The following is a 21,574-nucleotide window of genomic DNA, read 5'->3' as shown; positions in this document are numbered from 1 at the left end:
CGAATGCCATGACTTAGATTCTGGTCAAGAATCCTGGGCTCCCGGTTACATCTGGTCATTCCTGACTTATTTGATAGCAACGAAGTTTGAGTAGAGTTGTACAACATCTTGCTAAAGATTAACCCGAACTTTCTAAAATTGAAAAATTACTATAAGTGAAAACTTTCCATAAATAGTAACCTTCCAAAAATGGAAATTCTTTAGTGAACCATTACTATCAATATAGTACTATATACTATTGTCTGTTAGGCAATGTCTGATCATACGTTCTATCTCTAGGTTGAGATCTCGGTCACGTCCTTCCGTTCAATTCTTTCGTGTGCTACTAAGGTGAACTTCATAGCCCCACTTTTTACTGTTTCATAACTGTTTTACAACTTTTGGGGTGAGACACATGCTTGCTTTATAACTGTTTTACACTTAAACACAAGTACTAAATTGTTAACTATGCTGTCATGCTTTGATTCATGCTAAATCCCTACCGTAATATCATCAATTGCTACGTTTAAATGCAAACTTAATTATTGTGAGTAGGCCTATTGAGAGTAACGTCTCTAACCATTCGACCGTTGGTCTTTGGTTACATAATAATGATTCCACGACACTGACAGTACAAGGTGTCATAGGGTAAACTTGTTTAGTAGCGATATTACAAAATGCAGCAACACTTTTAGATTGATATTTCTATATCAATCAACTTTAAACTAAATCTTGTGGTCTAAAACTTTGGATATTATTTATAAACCTGTAAATTTCACTCAACCTTTTTGGTTGACACTTTAAGCATGTTTTGTCTCAGGTGATGATTGAGCTAGCTGTTTGCAACTTTGTGATGATAGATTTGATGCTTGCATGGAGTCCACATCGCATATTATATTTTAGTTCATAAACATTTATTTTACGTTTTAATAATAATGTAAACATGTATTACTGCTTCCGCTGTTTTATTAACAAAGGTTTTATTTAAAAAGTCTCATATAGAGTCGTTCTCGTTTATACAACTGTGTTATCATATGATTGGTCACAATTACCCCTGGTCCATTTTGGGGGTGTGACAGATTAGTATCAGAGCAGGTTGATGTAGAGAACTAGGATTGCATTGTATGTGTGTCTTATACAATTAGGTACCTTAGCAATGTAGGACTACAACTTTCCTTGACTATAGTGCCTTTAATTGTTTCCTTAAACTTTTAAATGCTACACTCTACTTTAGAAACTTTACTTATCTTAGAATGCAGAGCCAACCTAAGAACTCTGCTCACTTTCCTAAGTACTATTCAATTCCGCCACCACATTTAAATGCGACACCGTTCTCGACATTCCTATGTCATCTATCATAGTTTTGTGTATTACATATGTATTACATGAAATGTTATCCATGATTTTTGAAACTCCTATATTTGTTACTATTCATACTCAAACGTATATAACCTCCTTGTTATATCACGTACCTATATGCTTTATGCCTTTATGCATCGGTTTGTGAACCAGAAAATGTCATTGAGTTATCTCAAAGACATTATAATGTCATCACTACTCATATTCATTACTTTTAAATCTTTGATTTCTCGTTATTTTTTTATCATTGAATTTTCTTGACAGATGGCGTCTACGAAACTCTAGAATAGAAGGGTTTGGATTATCGATTTAAAGGATCCTATAGCTCAAGCCGTAGACCTGAATAGGCCATTACGAATTGAAAGTCTTTAATCGAAAGATTATCAGATTACATACTTATCATTTAATGATCTCGACACGTCATACTGCTATTATTGGAGTATAGACACATCATATCTTATTATATCTTATCATATCTATCTTAATAGACTTTGTCTAACACTTTTTCTAAATTTTCTCCGTAAATTACGGAAATCTTTTTGCTATATATACATATATCAAGAAGACAAATATATCATTCAATATTCAACACTCATCTTATAACAAAAACCCTTATTCCGATCAGATAATATGGATTTCTCACTTGATTCCTTGAACTCCTCAAGCTCTAATGGCAGCGTAACCGGAATGAACCAACCAATTAGTCATCACCTTTTCTGGATGAATTGGGGGTGGGTTCGTAGTCTACTTAATCAATGGAGAAGTGAAGAAGGTGATCCTTTTCACCCACCACATTGCCCTATTGGCGAAGAACCTGAAGCACTTACCGGCGAACCTGTTCGGAACACTATTTTCACCCTCATTTCCAGGATATCCCGTCACGAATATATAATATCTAGAATTTCAGATCTTATTCATCCCCATGTCCGAACCGCCAATCATCCCGGAATAATAGAAGAAGTCAACGAGCTTCGCGCTCGAGTAGTGGCTTTGGAAAATATGGTGCAAAACCTACGAGCACCAGCAGCAGCACCAGCAGCATAACCAGCACCACCAGTACCATCAGCATCACCGCCAACAGCATCAGCTTCACCAACAACAACATCTGCATTCCACGCCTCAACATCACACTCAGTACCTCAAACATTAACATCATACGCCCCATAGATACCAAGGAATATTAGTAATAATGAGCTAAGATGTATTGACTCATTCTTCCTAAAGAATTATATATGTATACTTTATATATATATGGTTTGGAACAATAATAAATATTTTCGTACTAAGCTATTACGTGTGAATATTAACTAGTAAATACTACTCGGTTAATTCATATCACTAATATGCTATGATGTACATCCTTCGTTAATGACTTAATAATCGTTAATCACTGCTTCAGCACACTAAACTCCATTTTCATAATAAATCAAGTGTATTATTCAAATACATGTTTGATTTTACACTTCCATTTTCTATGTACTCAAAACTTTCTAGAAAACATTATTCGTGCCTTGTGAATTTCACAAGAAATCCACGAGCACCAACATCATATACCGAGATATATCAATAACAATGAACGATGAAGTATTGATTCATAACTTCATTAGCGAAATATTTCGCGACAATTATTAAATCTCTAAGGTTTTGGAGATTATTAATTCTCATTTCAACCGTAAATCAAATGAGTTTTAAATTATATTAACTCATTAAATTCATGATTACATCTGAAAAAAATATATATGTACGTATATTTTCATAAAGATTGTAATTAAATATTCTGTTGTACAAACTGTTGACGGTGAAAATATTTTAACGGGTAGGTAATACCCGAAAAATATTTATATCTCACATTAATATGTTACACCGTACATTCTTCAATTCTGATTCAACAGTCATTAACTATACTACTTACATCCACATATGTATCCGTTCACTAAAGAACAACCATTTTCATACAAATTCAAATACATATTCTGATTTTAACATATCGGAATTTAAGTAAAACTTTAGCAAGTGTTATCTTCTTAAAGATCACTACATTCATGAATTATATTCATTCATATTCATATTCTATGATGAATTATCACATCAAACCACCGAACTTACCATTCCTTACTTTTGAAAATCACAAACATTTCTTCGTCAACTGTTAGATCCATTGATCGATGCATCTTAGGCTTAAACACTTCAAATTCAAAATTTTTGAAAACATCCTTTGAATCTTGACGATCACAATCAGCGTTCAATCATCTAAAAACGAAATTTCTTGAAACCATCTCAGATTGATAACCGACGATTCAAATATGGCTGCATTAATTGCAGAGGAAATAGCAAAATTGTAGATGGCCTAAATGGCCAGGAGTTTGATGATAAAGAATGGGGTATTGGGAACTATCGATAGAAAATTTGGTGCTGAAAAACGGATTGAGCAAACCATGAAGGAGACCGTGGACAAATCACAAGGATTAAACCTGTAATCAAAGAATCTAGATGATTCGATTTCTGATGAAAATCACAAAAGATCTCCTTACGCATTCTAAATCCTTACAGAAGAATTTTTCTCGTTATCATTTGATCTTAGAAAATTCTAAGATATCATCGTATCTTTCGTTATAAATATCCTCCATATTTCTGAAGATACATTCATAACTACTCTTATCCGAAATTATTTATCACTTCGCACTTTCTGTGTTACATAATAAAGGAAACTGTTTTAGTTTCTATATTTCTATAACATACAAGTTTAAATTTTGAATGATTTGAGGTAGTGTTGGGAATTGAAGCATGAGTTAGTATAATATAATGATGTCAGGCCAACGTCATTATATTACAGTAAGTCATGCTAAATTTTTAATGGAAGATGATGATTCATAGACTTTATAATCATCATTTGCCATGTTACATGACTTTTACATTCTACTTAACCTCTGAACATATCAAGAACATATATTCTTGATAGTTCTATCCTTAGTAATTCTAGTTATTTGACAAATCAAATCGTGCTATTACCTTTCCTTCTGCTTTGTATATTATGACCATTTGAAACTCCATACCTACGAATTCTAGACCATTATTCGCTTGACTTGAAGTCGGGAAGGAAAAACAAGAGCATAGAGCTCCGACATATAAGGGAAAATATAAAGCCCGATAACAACACGGAAATTACAAACCGTGTATATCAATGCGTATAGCAACATAAAGACACGGGAGAATTAAAAACAATATAACCCCAAGGTAATTGTAGAAGTAAACAGATTCCTCTGGGGGTAAATGAAAAAGAAGAATGACAGAAACGATAGTCAGAAAAATATCCGGGATAAGAACTAGATGGAGCATTTTCACAATCTTTAGAAGTATGAATCGAGAAAGAAAGTATAGAAGTGGTAAAGATAATGAAACAAAAGAAGCTAATTTATAGCAAAATTCTTGACACAACAATCAAGGCAATTTTAATTTCCTTAATTACCGGAGAATCAAATCTTATACAGATTATAAAGATTTCCTTTAAATCCCTTGAATTACGGAAATCACCTTTAATTATGTCAAAAGTTAAGGCAAACTGATATTTCCTTATTTCAAACTTTTAAGATAACTTCATTTATACTCTTCCTATAATCGAACCGTTTTATCCATATTACCCAATGTTGATAAAACAATATTTTCAACTCATATTCATCATTCTTGTTGTAAAGAATGACAATCTTTATCAAATTTCACGACTATGATTTTCATGAACTCCTTTCTATTTTATCTACCCTAGCGTGGTGGCATAAACGCTCAAGGTTTAAATGAGCTCGATATTATTCATAACACATTTTATATATCCAATTTACTGAAATGACTTGTATAACATCATCATTTTGAATGATCTCCGCATTAATAATAAAATGCACTTCGTAGAAGAACTTGTAGAAATTATGGTTTGTATGATTTTAATTCTTGAAACAGAACAATATTCTATCCGTTGGAATTCACGCAAGGCCCCGAGCATACCTGAGAACGTGAAAACCAAATAAAACGTAAATATCCTCGTCTATGTAAGAACAACACCGATTAATGGCAACAACTAAATTTCGGGACGAAATTTCTTTTAACGGGTAGGTACTATAACAACCCTCATATTTCCATGCCTGAATTGACTAATTTGACTATAGGGTTGTTATCCATACGTAATATATAATTAAATTCGACGTTGATCAAATATTTATTTTTAGTCGACACATTCTGTTAACTAAAGTTTACACTAATTATATAAAATAACTTTAGTTAATATTAATGTGTATTATATTTAAAACTATATGTAACATAATTATTAATTAAATGATAAGTTATTTTAATCATTATATATATATATTTTTAGCTTATAAAAAAAATAAAAATAAAAAGAAATAAGATTTTTTTATAAATTAAATAATGAGCCCATGAATTTTGACTAAATATTTTCAAAAACAAAAACTTATTAAAAACATTTTTAACATGTTTTTATTATTTTGTCAAAATTGGCACCTTTATTTTATTATTATTTTTTTTTCACCAACCATTTTTTACCTATAAATACATGGCTCCTCATTCATTTTTTCTTGCCAAACACAAAAACTTAAGTTATTCTCTCAAAACCTTGAAGAAAATTTGAGGTACTTTCTATTTTTATTAATTTTTTTCAATATTATCATTTATATTTATATTTATTGTATATTCTTTATAAAATTTGAAATTAATTATGTTTATATGTTATAATTAGTATTATAAGTGTTATGATGCATAATAATAATTTTGATAATTTATGGAATATTATTTATAATTAAATACGAATTATGTAGTGTTTAAACGTAAAAACAATGTAAAATTCGTAATAAATACTTTTAACCAAAAATAAAATATATATAATTTTTTTATGAGTTTTTAAAACTTATATAGATCTGAAAAAATTATAAAAATAATTACTTGGGTCGAATTGGTATTTATTATATAATTAAACTCTATTATTATGTAATTTGAAGGTAAATTAAGAATAAATATAAAATAATAAAAAATATTTTTTTAAATATTTTTCTACAGGTTATTAGACTGATAGAAACTTATAAAAATTATAAAAATAATTATTTGGGTTTATTTAGTAATTACGTAGAATTAAAATTGTTTTGTGAATACATTAAGGGTAAAAACAAAAATAAATATAAAAATATAATAAAAACGTTTTCTTAAATTTTTCTACTAATATATATGATTAACTAAGACTATAAAAATTATGTATGTAATTTTTAGATATTTAATTTATTATTTAGACATTTTTGAATAATGTTCGATTAATAAAACACTATTATTTTTGAAGTAATTTAGGTATTTATTTAAAGGTAATTATATTTAATATATATATAAGACATACTAAGGTATAATAACTAAATATTAAATAAAACTTAGGTTATATTATCACATATATAATTATTAAGTACACTAATAATTCGTTGTGTGTATACACCTAAAGTGAAGGTTAATCAAAGATAATGTATAATTCATGTGAACTTCATCGCTACTCACGGTCGTAAGTGAATGATGTCTAGGTTACCATTTATGGGTAAGCTTGTGGATCTCGAATGCCATGACTTAGATTCTGGTCAAGAATCCTGGGCCCCCGGTTATATCTGGTCATTCCTGACTTATTTGATAGCAACGAAGTTTGAGTAGAGTTGTACAACATCTTGCTAAAGATTAACCCTAACTTTCTAAAATTGAAAAATTACTATAAGTGGAAACTTTCCATAAATAGTAACCTTCCAAAAATGGAAATTCTTTAGTGAACCATTACTATCAATATAGTACTATATACTATTGTCTGTTAGGCAATGTCTGATCATACGTTCTATCTCTAGGTTGAGATCTCAGTCACGTCCTTCCGTTCAATTCTTTCGTGTGCTACTAAGATGAACTTCATAGCCCCACTTTTTACTGTTTCATAACTGTTTTACAACTTTTGGGGTGAGACACATGCTTGCTTTATAACTGTTTTACACTTAGACACAAGTACTAAATTGTTAACTATGCTGTCATGCTTTGATTCATGCTAAATCCCTACCGTAATATCGTCAATTGCTACATTTAAATGCAAACTTAATTATTGTGAGTAGGCCTATTGAGAGTAACGTCTCTAACCATTCGACCGTTGGTCTTTGGTTACATAATAATGATTCCACGACACTGACAGTACAAGGTGTCATAGGGTAAACTTGTTTAGTAGCGATATTACAAAATGCAGCAACACTTTTAGATTGATATTTCTATATCAATCAACTTTAAACTAAATCTTGTGGTCTAAAACTTTGGATATTATTTATAAACCTGTGAATTTCACTCAACCTTTTTGGTTGACACTTTAAGCATGTTTTGTCTCAGGTGATGATTGAGCTAGCTGTTTGCAACTTTGTGATGATAGATTTGATGCTTGCATGGAGTCCACATCGCATATTATATTTTAGTTCATAAACATTTATTTTACGTTTTAATAATAATGTAAACATGTATTACTGCTTCCGCTGTTTTATTAACAAAGATTTTATTTAAAAAGTCTCATATAGAGTCGTTCTCGTTTATACAACTGTGTTATGATATGATTGGTCACAATTACCCCTGGTCCATTTTGGGGGGTGTGACAATTATTAATATAAATATAAGTATTAAAAGATTAATTATAATCTATAAATAAAAATAAATAAAAGAGAAATATAAATAAGAACATAAAAACAGATATATGAATACTAATACATATACGGTTATATATAAATATACGTACATAATACAGTTATAAATATATTTATATTAGTAATATGTATATGTTTCCTATATTCATTTTGTATATAAAAATATAAATTTTGTTATGTTATATGTATTAAATATATTTATATATATATTTATATATCATTTGTTTGCTATTGAAAATAGTAATTATAATAATATTAAAATAATATTAAATATGGTAATAATTATAATACTTTAGTTTTCTAAGAAAAATAATAATGTTAATAATTCTATTAGTGATAATAATAATGATATTAATGATAATAACTATAAAAATATTAATTTTGCTGTTAATGATAGTTATGATAATGATGTTAGTAATTACATAATAATAATACTCATGATAATATAAATACTAATAGTTATAATCATGTTATTGGTAACAATAATAATAATCTTAATATTAATATTAATGATGATAATAATATTTATAGTTATGTTAATAATACTCATTTTAATGATAATAATATGTAATTGCATTATTATAGTATTACTAATAATTAACTTAACCATAATTGTAACAAACTGAAACCCGGGCTAGTTGTAAGTTGTCTATTTTTGCCCTTAGGGTTTGTGCTTAGTCTTAAGTGCTTTTATTTTAATTATTTTAATTAGTGTTTTATTATATTTTTGTTGTGACCAGTTTGTGACAAGGGTCCCAGAACAGGTTTGTTTATTTTAATTGGACCTCGTTTGGGTTACCTAATCTTGTGCGAAAGATATCAGATAACTGGTAAATAACCGTGTGTGATGGGGTATTGTGTTTTAACACAAATAAGAGCTGGTGACCAGCTCCCTTCTTGAAGTTTCCTGATTTTTCATTTCACTCTCTCTCACTAAACCTAACCTCACCATCTCAAACCCTAAATCATTTGATCTCGAATTGAAGCTTGATTTTGGTGTCAAAACGTTCCTTGTGTCATTGTGATTCTAACAAGGTAAGGTTTGTAAGATTTCATGATCAAATCTATGATTAAATGGGTTTTTAAGTTAGTTTTTGTTAAAATGGGGTTTTGTGTCAAATTGGTAGAAATTGATGTTGTTTGTGTTTGAATGTTATGGGTTTATGTTCCAAAAAGTTTAGTGTACGAGTTGTGTTCAGTTTTGAGGTCAAAAACATGTCCAAAGTCGAGATTTGGTGATTTTGGGTTGAAACCCGTCACTTTGCTGCTGTTACAGCTGATGAACTACCTTCGGCCGATGGTCGTTGACCATCGGCCGATGGTGAGGGACGATCGGCCGGTGGACAGGACCATCGACCGATGGTGTATGACTTCTGACCAGCTGATGTAATTTTGACGATCGGCCGATTGGGGGAGACCATCGACCGATGGTGTGTTGACGATCGGCCGATGGATGGGACCATCGACCGATGGTCTTAGGCAGTGAAATTTTTACTAAGTGTTGAATTATAGCTGTTATGATGTCCGTGTGTTTTTATGATTTTCAGGATGTAAAGTAATTGATATACATTCTATAGTAAAGTAATTACTATCATTATCATTAGTAATAATATAATTATTAGTATCATTATACTTGTATTACTATTAGTTGTAATATTAAGAGTATTATTAATATAAATATAAGTATTAAAAGATTAATTATAATCTATAAATAAAAGAGAAATATAAATAAGAACATAAAAACAGATATATGAATACTAATACATATACTGTTATATATAAATATACGTACATAATACAGTATAAATATATTTATATTAGTAATATGTATATGTTTCCTATATTCATTTTGTATATAAAAATATAAATTTTGTTATGTTATATGTATTAAATATATTTATATATATATTTATATATCATTTGTTTGCTATTGAAAATAGTAATTATAATAATATTAAAATAATATTAAATATGGTAATAATTATAATACTTTAGTTTTCTAAGAAAAATAATAATGTTAATAATTCTATTAGTGATAATAATAATGATATTAATGATAATAACTATAAAAATATTAATTTTGCTGTTAATGATAGTTATGATAATGATGTTAGTAATTACATAATAATAATACTCATGATAATATAAATACTAATACTTATAATCATGTTATTGGTAACAATAATAATAATCTTAATATTAATATTAATGATGATAATAATATTTATAGTTATGTTAATAATACTCATTTTAATGATAATAATATGTAATTGCATTATTATAGTATTACTAATAATTAACTTAACCATAATTGTAACAGACTGAAACCCGGGCTAGTTGTAAGTTGTCTATTTTTGCCCTTAGGGTTTGTGCTTAGTCTTAAGTGCTTTTATTTTAATTATTTTAATTAGTGTTTTATTATATTTTTGTTGTGACCAGTTTGTGACAAGGGTCCCAGAACAGGTTTGTTTATTTTAATTGGACCTCGTTTGGGTTACCTAATCTTGTGCGAAAGATATCAGATAACTGGTAAATACCCGTGTGTGATGGGGTATTGTGTTTTAACACAAATAAGAGCTGGTGACCAGCTCCCTTCTTGAAGTTTCCTGATTTTTCATTTCACTCTCTCTCACTAAACCTAACCTCACCATCTCAAACCCTAAATCATTTGATCTCGAATTGAAGCTTGATTTTGGTGTCAAAACGTTCCTTGTGTCTTTGTGATTCTAACAAGGTAAGGTTTGTAAGATTTCATGATCAAATCTATGATTAAATAGGTTTTTAAGTTAGTTTTTGTTAAAATGGGGTTTTGTGTCAAATTGGTTGAAATTGATGTTGTTTGTGTTTGAATGTTGTGGGTTTATGTTCCAAAAAGTTTAGTGTACGAGTTGTGTTCAGTTTTGAGGTCAAAAACGTGTCCAAAGTCGAGATTTGGTGATTTTGGGTTGAAACCCGTCACTTTGCTACTGTTGCAGCTGATGAACTACCTTCGGCCGATGGTCGTTGACCATCGACCGATGGTGAGGGACGATCGGCCGGTGGACAGGACCATCGACCGATGGTGTATGACTTCTGACCAGCTGATGTAATTTTGACGATCGGCCGATTGGCGAAGACCATCGACCGATGGTGTGTTGACGATCGGCCGATGGATGGGACTATCGACCGATGGTCTTAGGCAGTGAAATTTTTACTAAGTGTTGAATTATAGCTGTTATGCTGTCCGTGTGTTTTTATGATTTTCAGGATGTAAAGTAATTGATATACATTCTATAGTAAAGTAATTACTATCATTATCATTAGTAATAATATAATTATTAGTATCATTATACTTGTATTACTATTAGTTGTAATGTTAAGAGTATTATTAATATAAATATAAGTATTAAAGATTAATTATAATCTATAAATAAAAATAAATAAAAGAGAAATATAAATAAGAACATAAAAACAGATATATGAATACTAATACATATACTGTTATATATAAATATACGTACATAATACAGTTATAAATATACGTACAACCACAATAAATTCTGAAAATGCATAAGTGTTAAACATGAAAATTTTAGCGGACGCATTTTTTTACTAATTTTGCTATAATGCGTTGTCAGTATGTCTAACCTTGATGGGAACACTATTCTAACTTGGTTTTTGTTGTTCTCTGGAGATAAGGACAAGGAGGAAGCTCAGAAATAATAACTGGGCAGTTGCTGGTAATTGGTGAGTGGGTCTATCTCCGGATAGAGTTTAAGTAGCATATCATGCTACTGTGGTTGACTCTTTTACCATGCATAGGGTAGAAATTGTCATGTTAGAATAATATAGTATGCATGATGTTGTATGTGAATTATGTGTACACTGTGTGAATGGCATCAGTCGGGCCTAGGGAGACTGGGGACTCGAGATCGTGCTTAGGTGAGGTTAGAGTTCGTATGAGGTCAACCGTGCCTAGGGGAGGTTGGGTCCATAGGATACTAATTGTGAAGTATAGTGTGAACGATGCACCCCCTGCATCTGGATAACTATACTGTGAAATTGAGTAGCAGGGACTATCGGTAGACTCAGGCCCGATCAGCTCGGAGTCGTGTGCTCGTACAAGCCGCCGATCCTCGTATTGTCTTATTGTTTGCTAGTCAGTAGTTAGCAAGTGTTGTTGTTAGTATATAGCATGTGTGTGGCTTAAGCTATATCTGTTAGATAGATTCCATTCACTTAGCGGTGCGCTAATCCCCCACATATTCTCCCTTTGCAGGTTTAGGTACTGCTAGTCGGGATGGGTGCTGTTGCGGAAGACATGTTTGACAACCCAACTCTGATGTGGACTTTTGTATAAATAATGTTTTGTAATAACATAACACCGTTGTGTAAACTTAAACTTAATTACTTAGATTAATGTAATAACGTGACTTATATTGTGTTTGTTAATAAAGTCTTCCGCTGTGTTTAAAAAAAAAATTTGCCGGTGTTACAATAATAATAACCATATTAATAATGATAATCATTTTAATAATAATAATTGTAATGCTAATACTAACACTTATAATAATAATAATGATAGTAATGATAATAACAATTGTAAATATGATGATAACACTAATTTTAATGATAGTAGTAATAATTCTAATCATAATAATAATAATAATAATAATAATAATAATAATAATAATAATAATAATAATAATAATAATAATAATAATAATAATAATAATAATAATAATAATAATAATAATAATAATAATAATAATACTTATAAGAATAATAATTATGATAATGGTTATAATACTTTTAATTATGATAATGATAATAATAATAGTTACAATACTAATAATAATTATAATACATAGCAATAATAGCAATAATTAATAATAACAATAATAATAATAACAATAATAATGATAATATAAATTTTAAAAATAGAAACTACCTTTAAAAAGCCATTTAAGAAAAAACAGCCCAAAGCCGGGCTCGAACCCGCGACCTCTCGCTCACCCGCATACACTCATAACCATTCTGCTATACTCTATTATCTGATTTAAAACTGAATCGAAATATATAATACCCATATTTTATTTGTTCATCTTCTTCCCTTTTAAACTGAATATCGACCAAAGATCATACCACCTTAATCAGCTAATAAATTCCTTAATTTATAGTTTAGAGTTGACACAGAAATGTTTAGAGATAGATTAAATTAATTAAACAGAATAAAAATTAAAATTAAAAGCTGTGACAAGAAAAGAAAATAAGCTCGTGAACTTTGAATTTGATTTTTGAATTTAAGAATGTTTTAGGCTTTGATTACAACATGAAAAAGGTTCTAAATCTATCATAGAAACTTTCTGGGTCGTTAATTCCACTTAAAACATCCAAATGAATCCGAATTTTAAAGAATAACAATCGGTTGACTTTTAATTCAAAAACTTTAACTCGCTAATTAGGATTCGATAACAAAAATTGAAGTATGAAACTTTGCAGAAAGTTTAAAGACACGATTACTAACAACTTGGCATTAATTCATTTTGAAATCTAATTCGAAATCGAGTTTTGCTAAAAAAAAATACCAAGAACAGAGATACGTGCTTTCTTTTCTAAAAATTTCTGTTTTGTTTTAGATATTGCAGTGAAAGCTTATATAGAATGATTGAGAGAGATAAGTGAATGACTATAGAAGAATTTCAGAGAGGATCGATTTGCTTTATACCAACTGAAGTCGACAAAAAAAATATCAATCAGGAAGAATAAAAAAAATGGATAACGACTCACAACAGATTTTGTTGTGTTCTATGAATTGGAAATCGACTTGTACAAGATTACATACAAGAATATATGGTTCGATTGTGATGCTTAACAAATTGTACCAGTTTCCTTGTTTTATAAATTATATTCTATTAATATAAATAATTAAATAATATATTAATATAAATTCTAATAATGTTTATAATAATTAATAATAATAAATAATAATAATACTGATATTATATTTATTAATAATATTGTTCTTAGTGATGTTTAAAAATAATAATAGTATTGGTAATAAAAATATTAATACTAACAATAATAAGATTACTAATAATAATATTGAAATAATACTTAGTGTTAATATTTAGTGATAACAATACTAATACTAATTATACTAATAATCATATTCTAATGTTAGTTATAAAAATAACAATAATTTTTATTAATCATTTTAATACTAATGATAATAATAATAATAGTAATACTAATAATAATATTGATGATGTTATAAAGATACTAATAATAATAGTATTTATAATAATTTCAAAATAATATTTAATAATAATAAGTATTATGATAAGAGTCATAATAATAATAATTTTAATGAAATTGACAATAATAGTATTATTAATGATATTTATACATTTTAACAATACACATAGTAATAATTATATATAGAAATCATATATATAAATGATTTCAATTTACTATATATATATAATTATGTTTTAAATATCAATCGACTAACAATTGAGTGTTACTCTTTTAATAACTAACCTCTAAGCCATATATATATATATATATATATATATATATATATATATATATATATATATATATATATATATATATATATATATATATATATATATATATATATATATATTAATTTACAATTAATTGTTCGTGAATCGTCGGGAGTAGTCAAAGGGTAAATGAATTCAGGCAAACAGTTCCAAAAATTTTAAGACTCAACCTTACAGGCTTTGCTTATCGTATCGAATTCATATTAAGATTAAGTTTAAATTTTGGTTGAAAATTTCCGGGTCGTCACAGTACCTACCCGTTAAAGAAATTTCGTCCCGAAATTTGAGTGTGGTCGTCATGGTTAACAATAAAGATGTTTTCATGACGAATATGAGTTGATAAATAGAGTTTTATCATGAATGAGTAATATGGAATAAGCAATTCGATTACTCGAAGAGTACGAGTGAAGCTATCGTAAAAGAGTGAAATGAGAAAATAAAGTTTCGTCATATCTTTTGACGTAGACAGGGTTGATTTCCGGAATTCAAGGGATTGAAAAGAAAATCTTCGTAATAAGATTTGGTTCTTCGGTAATTAAGGAAGTTAGAATCTTCTTTGGTTAAATGCGATGATCTGTTTCGATTGCTCTGTCGGATATTTTACTATAAATCCACTCCCTTCGTTTCCTTATTTCCACAGCTTACACCTTCCATTCTTTCTCCCTCAATTCATACCTTAAAGCATTCGTCAATATGCTCAATCCAGTTTTGCTTCTTGATATACTCCTAACTTTCATATCCGTCATTCTTCTTTTTCATCTGCCGCCGGAAGAATCTATTTACTTCTACCATACTCTTAGTTTTATAGTGTTTTTAGTTCTCCCATGTCTTTATATTGCTATATGCATCGATATACACGGTTTGTAATTTCTGGGTTGTTGTTGTGTTTTATATCTTCCCTTATATTTCGATGTCTCTGCTTTTGTCTTTCTATAATCATTGACATCTACAGTTAATGCTCTCTCTTATTTGCTGCGATTTATACCTCTATTTCTATTTCAGAGCTTCATTCTTTTGTTTTCTCTTCTTGCCATTAAGCACCACATGTAATGGTCCAGAATTCGTAGATATGAATTTCGGAATGAACTTGACTAACGTTCTAAAAGAGAGATTGTAATAGCACGATCTTGACTGGTTAAATTACCAGAATTCAAGATAAAAGATAGAACTATCAGAAAGATATGTTCTCAATATGTTTACAGATTAGATAGAATGTAAAAGTCGTGTAACATGGCACATGATGACGTTATAATCTGTGAATCATCACGTTTCATTAGAAACTCAACATGACTTACTGTAATATAATCACGCTGATCAAGTGTCATTATATTATACTAACTCATGCTTCAGTTCCCAACATTACTTCAAAAACATTCAAATTTTAAATTCGAAATTTTTCAGAATTTAGAAACTAAAATAGTTTCCTTTCTGATGTAACACTCATATTGCGAAGAGATAAATGATTTTAGATGAGAATAATTATGAAAATATCTTCAGAAATATCGAGGATATTTATAATGAAAGATTCGATGATATCTTAGAATTTCTAATATCAATTGATGATGAAGAAGATTTGTCCGTAAAAGTGTAGAATCAGGAGTAAGGTATTTGTCAATGACTTCAGCAGATACTGAATCATTTGGATTCTTCGAAGGCAAGTTTAGTCATTGTGATTTGTCCACAGCCTCCTTCATAATTTCGCATAATCCGCTTTTCGGTACTAGATTTTCTATTGAGCGTTTCCAATAATCCATTCTTTATCATCATACTTTTGACTGTTAATCAAACACAATCAATTTCAATCACAAAACATTAAATTCAAAAGATAGAACAATCCAATATTCATAGTTTCACATTCAAGCAAACGCTAAACTGATTTAGCCTAGCATATTAAAGTAGCAAGAAACGAATAAATAATAAAAACTAAGAGTATTCATGATTACAATTATAAATTGATGATAAAAACTAGTACCGAACGTTATGATTAACTGAATAGAAGTAAATAATGAGCAAATCTTCAATGGTAGGGTTTAGGTCTTCAAAGAACCCTTCAATTTGTAGCTGGAAAACTGCACACCCTTTTAGGGTTAAAAACCTCGACTATAAATAGCTTCTCAAAAAGTCACCAGTCTGGGCCCGCATCGCGACCGCAACACGGCCATCGCGACCGTGATCCCCCAACATCATCGCGACCGCGATCTGGCTATCGCGGCCGTGATCCACCTCTTTTCGATTCTGTCAATCCCTGCCAATGTATTAGGACCGGAACTCCATCTATCGCGACCGGGATCAACTCCAGACTCAGTAAAAACTCAATTTCTCGCGTCCAAACATACTTTAAGCGCAAATATCACCACTACTTAGCAAGAAATAACCAAAACATTAACCCGAAGACCTCTGGAGCTATATTCATCATTTTATCTCAATTAATCACCAGAGTCTTCACATTTCTTCAAATAAACGACAATAAAGAACCAATATCGCGATGTAAAATATGTATAATTTGAGCGATATCAATCATCCACGCCGTGGGATGATAACATGGCAATAATTCAACACCAAGTTTGCAAGTAATGGGCAGGTCTTTATTGTATGGGTGAGGCATGACTGACTTCCCACGATAAAACTCATGGTTATTGCTTTCTATTTATAATTTTTATATTATTTTTTAAAATATTATGTTAAAACCTTTTTTTAGTATGTTACCAATTTAAATTTTAACACATTATCACAACGCTTCTTACCCACATTAAAAATACACACCATTGCTCCACACAAAAATACAAACAGCCTAGTAATATATATATATATATATATATATATATATATATATATATATATATATATATATATATATATATATATATATATAAATAATATATCCCAAACGGCAATCTATCATTACAAATTACAAATGGTCTGATAGTGATTTGAGCTCAGTAATTTGAGCTCAGCCTTTCAGGCATAATTGCGATTTTCGGTAGCCTGAAGTTTTTTCTTTTATGTAAAATAACGATAACTTATGTAAAAACGGAAAAGGTTTTTGAAAAGAAAACGTCGATGTACAATAGAGAATCCGGAGAAAGCTTGTTCCTAAAATGCTACAAATATACAAAACATCTGTACGAAGCCTCAACTTAATACAGTACTAGCTAAACAATAACCAAAACAAAACAAACACTCTACAAACTAACAACATACAATTAACTAAATCGAATAGAACACCATGAAAGACGAAAATGATACCTCCGAAGTTGAATGCAATATAAGTATCAATATCAATATAAGGTTTACATTATTCAGAAGACAAAAAACAATGCCTGCAAATTACGAACATCAAACACTGAAAATAAAATTGAAAACTAACAAAATGACGTATTATTAGTTATATAAAAGAAATAAAAGTAAAAACAAAATTCAAATAAGTACTCAATCAATGATCATCAATTTCCAGATCATCGTCGTCTTCATCATCATAGTCACTATCATCATCCTCATCAAACTCCGCCTCACTATCATCCTCGTCATCGTCATCGTCCAAATCGTTCTCCGCTTCAAACTTCGGTTGTCCACGTGTTGATTCCTCATTCGCCGCCGAGTATCCTCCGGCGGCTTTACTACAGAATCTACAGCTGCAATTCCTCGATTTTAGAACACAACTTTTAGGCTGGAAATAGTGCCGACTGTAGAAACTCACCGGCGTTTTTGTATGGACACTTGTGGCCGCAACGGCGGTGCTGAGACGGCGGTTGATTAGTTTGCTTATGGAAGAACCACACGATCTGATTATCATTTTCGATGACATTTTCCAAAGTCTAAGAAACTGTGAGAGTTTGAGGGTTTAAGGGAGGCGATTCTAGGGTTTTAGAACTTGTAGGGCTCTAGAGAGATCCAAAATCATCGCCGGCATTGTTTTGAATGATTTTACACGTGGGCTTGTTAAGTTGGGCCATTGAGTGTATCACGGGCTTGTCTATCCTCATAGGCCCTTATAAATCTAGGCCACAGGCCCACAGTGTACTTCATTAACACACACGGTGATAAAACTACATTTTGAAATGTACCAAGATTAAGATATGAATTACAATAACGTGCAATTATTTATGTTTGTAATGAAAGTAGAGACTAAGATGTTACATATCTTATTATGTTCTATATATTTGTGCGTCTGCGGACGTTTTTACTGCAGACTGTTTGTTATTTTAAAAACATAATATAAAATAATGTCTTATTCTGTCTACAAACTCGCAGACTTGAAAAATATGATTTCAAGTGCTGCAGACAAGATTAATTTATTTTGCAGCCATAAAAACAAACAGTTTTCGCTATTTAACATACAAACCTTTATGCTATCTTCTCAACATACATGTGGATCTTCAGAATAACATCTTAAAAAACAAACAACCCCTAATATTAGATGAAAAACTGTAACAAATAGTAGAAAACATTGAGTGATAGATAAAATACTAACTAATTGCTTTCGAGTACTGGTACCATTTCATACTCAACAGATTCCTGGAATCTCTTTGACAGCATAAATCGACCACCAAAACGTTGCTGCAAGAAAAGAATCACTGCAAAAACGACGCCTGCACATACTATGGCGATATCCCAAGAAGGCGTGTATAAATCTGCTCTAGGATTTGCGTAAATGTAAAATCTATCAAACTGACGTCCGATGCTCTTTGGACCCCTAGAAAGATCATACACATGAGGCAGTAACCGAACGAAAGTAGTCCCAATGTAAAATGTATAAGATAAAGCAGCATTCGCTTTTGAAATCTGAAATATGTTAAGTACGATTTGTGGGAGTAGAAAACCGTCAACTATTAATCCGGCAAAAGACCCTAGATGATTGCTGAAGTTGCTACTTTTCTTCCAGTTTACTAGAAATACGACGATCGATCCAATACTTATGTAAGTGATCATAGTCCATATTTCATGAACCCATTGATTATTCTTCTTTTTAGTCCAAGTCAACTGTAAGAGACAAAATTGCAGAACGAAAGCTGCCATTGACATTATCCTCACAACGATCCCCTCGTTCAGTTGTAACCATCCTTGACCGTTACCAAACGGTAAGTTTTTATGAACACGAGTGTTTAGTAATAGTGGAACCAAGTGGCCGAGGGTAAGGATCAGCATCGTCAAAACTGAAACGAAACTAACGTTTTCACGCCTTTTCTTGAAATGATACAATTGTTGCGCTATGAATACACAAGAAAGTGTATCCGAAACCAACACCATGATCATCTCAAAATCCATTCTCCATATCGCTTTTCTTGCTTCAGTTTCAGTATAAGTTACCGAAACAATATCTAGCTTTTCGAAGAACAAAACATCTTGTTTTCCACGTAAGCTCTCAATACTTCCCTTTATAAAACTTCCATTACCTTGAGAGTAGAGTTGGAATTTCACCATAATCTCACAATCAAAAGACGCCATTTTCGAGTACAAGTTTAAATTTCTACACCCAACCATACAGATTTGTCCTGTTTCACCATCATAAACTCCTTCTGCAGATATTTCTACCTTGCCATCGTTTATAGAAGATAAAAGTGACAATATACCAGTACTTATAGTATCTAATCTAAAGCTAACTTCGTAACTGATGTTCAGTCGACCTACTTTGTAGTGTCTGGACATGTTGATGTTGTACACCTGATCTCCCACAAATATCGGAACTGCATAACCACTTGAAACCATGTTTTTGTTGTATTTGACAGACATGTCAAACTTATAATCTCCAAATTTGTACTTGCCACGAAGAACACGCCTCGTGTTCGGACAAATTTGTCTTGCTTTCTCTATTTGTGTATATTCATACTTTCTACCATAATTTTCCAGGCTATGATCAAAACTTTGAAACTCGAATGTTACGTTTGTACCCCAAAAAATTTGACCCTCTGTGGTATGAGTTCTCTTTATACACCGAGTTGCAGGGAACCACAACGTTAACCTGATCGAGCAATCTCCAACACGAGCACCGCCCAACGGATCACTCTGATTCAAGATACGACAAGCAACTATGCACACCTCGTCTTTTGTTCCACTCCATGTTGCTTCTCCAATTAACGATAGGTTGGGATCAAAAGACTTGTCATATGGAGTAAACCTTCTGTCATTAAATAATTCGACTAAAAAACGAGCTTTTTTGCCCTCCCTGGAACACTGAATCGCGTATAATGACACGAAAATAGGCAAGTCACCATCAAATAAAGAACAGTTATTATTGCAATTACTTGGATACTTCAAAATATAAGTGTTGAATCTGCGTGTGAAAAGTGAACATATATTTAAAGTTTGCATACTAGTCACTGAATCTTGTCGAGTTTCACTTTTATTACACGTTAATTCGTTAGAAGTTAGCGTATAGTTGTAGTGAAAAGGAGCAACGCGCGGGAAACCTAGCATTGAAATCGGTTGGAAGTAATTTGGATCATCAGGAGAAACTAAACTCTCCAAGATTCCGCTTACTAAACTGGTACGCAAACTTATAAACCGAGCAAACTTAAGCTTCAAAACAGCGTCTAATCTAATAATTTTAGAAACACGCTCGTCTTGTTTTGAATACCATGTAGCCGATCCAACCATACAAAGCATGTTTGTAGACAGTGACCAGAACCCTTCCAAGTCAAACACCAAATTATTGCCATGTGAGACGTTGGATATATCGGATAAATAGAATATCAATCTAGCCTGGATTTTGTATGTGTCGTTGATATTTGTTTTGAATAAGTTAGGTGTGGGTACGAAGTAAATGGACCTTTGTAACGGGGGGTCATGGTCAAGAATGTTTTGACCACCCGTGTAATGGCTAGTGACTGGTTCGAGAAATAGGTACGTGGTGCTGTCGACTTTATCGGTAGGAATGGCTTCATGAGCAAAATCGTTACAGTGTTGAGAGTAAGAGATTGTACCACTAGAGAAGGAAGAGATCTTTGTAGTGATCAAAAGAATGAAAAAAATGAACAAGAGTGACTGATTCAT

The 21,574-nt window shown here is 30.9% G+C and overlaps 1 protein-coding gene across 1 annotated transcript; it reads right to left on the bottom strand.

Annotated features, from left to right (window-relative positions):
- Nucleotides 1-19,054: 19,054 nt before the first annotated feature.
- Nucleotides 19,055-21,574, bottom strand: LOC139888042 (uncharacterized). The gene has a single exon (XM_071871077.1). The coding sequence runs from the start codon at nt 21,572-21,574 to the stop codon at nt 19,055-19,057; it is 2,520 nt and encodes an 839-aa protein (XP_071727178.1).

This window comes from Rutidosis leptorrhynchoides, chromosome 2 (assembly GCF_046630445.1).
Source record: "Rutidosis leptorrhynchoides isolate AG116_Rl617_1_P2 chromosome 2, CSIRO_AGI_Rlap_v1, whole genome shotgun sequence".
In the NCBI taxonomy this organism is placed as follows: domain Eukaryota; kingdom Viridiplantae; phylum Streptophyta; class Magnoliopsida; order Asterales; family Asteraceae; genus Rutidosis; species Rutidosis leptorrhynchoides.
This window is presented reverse-complemented; position numbering and strand designations above follow the sequence as displayed.

Excerpts from the sequence above, each read along its gene's own strand:
- LOC139888042 (XM_071871077.1), bottom strand. The coding sequence starts at position 21,574 with ATGAATCAGTCACTCTTGTTCATTTTTTTCATTCTTTTGATCACTACA.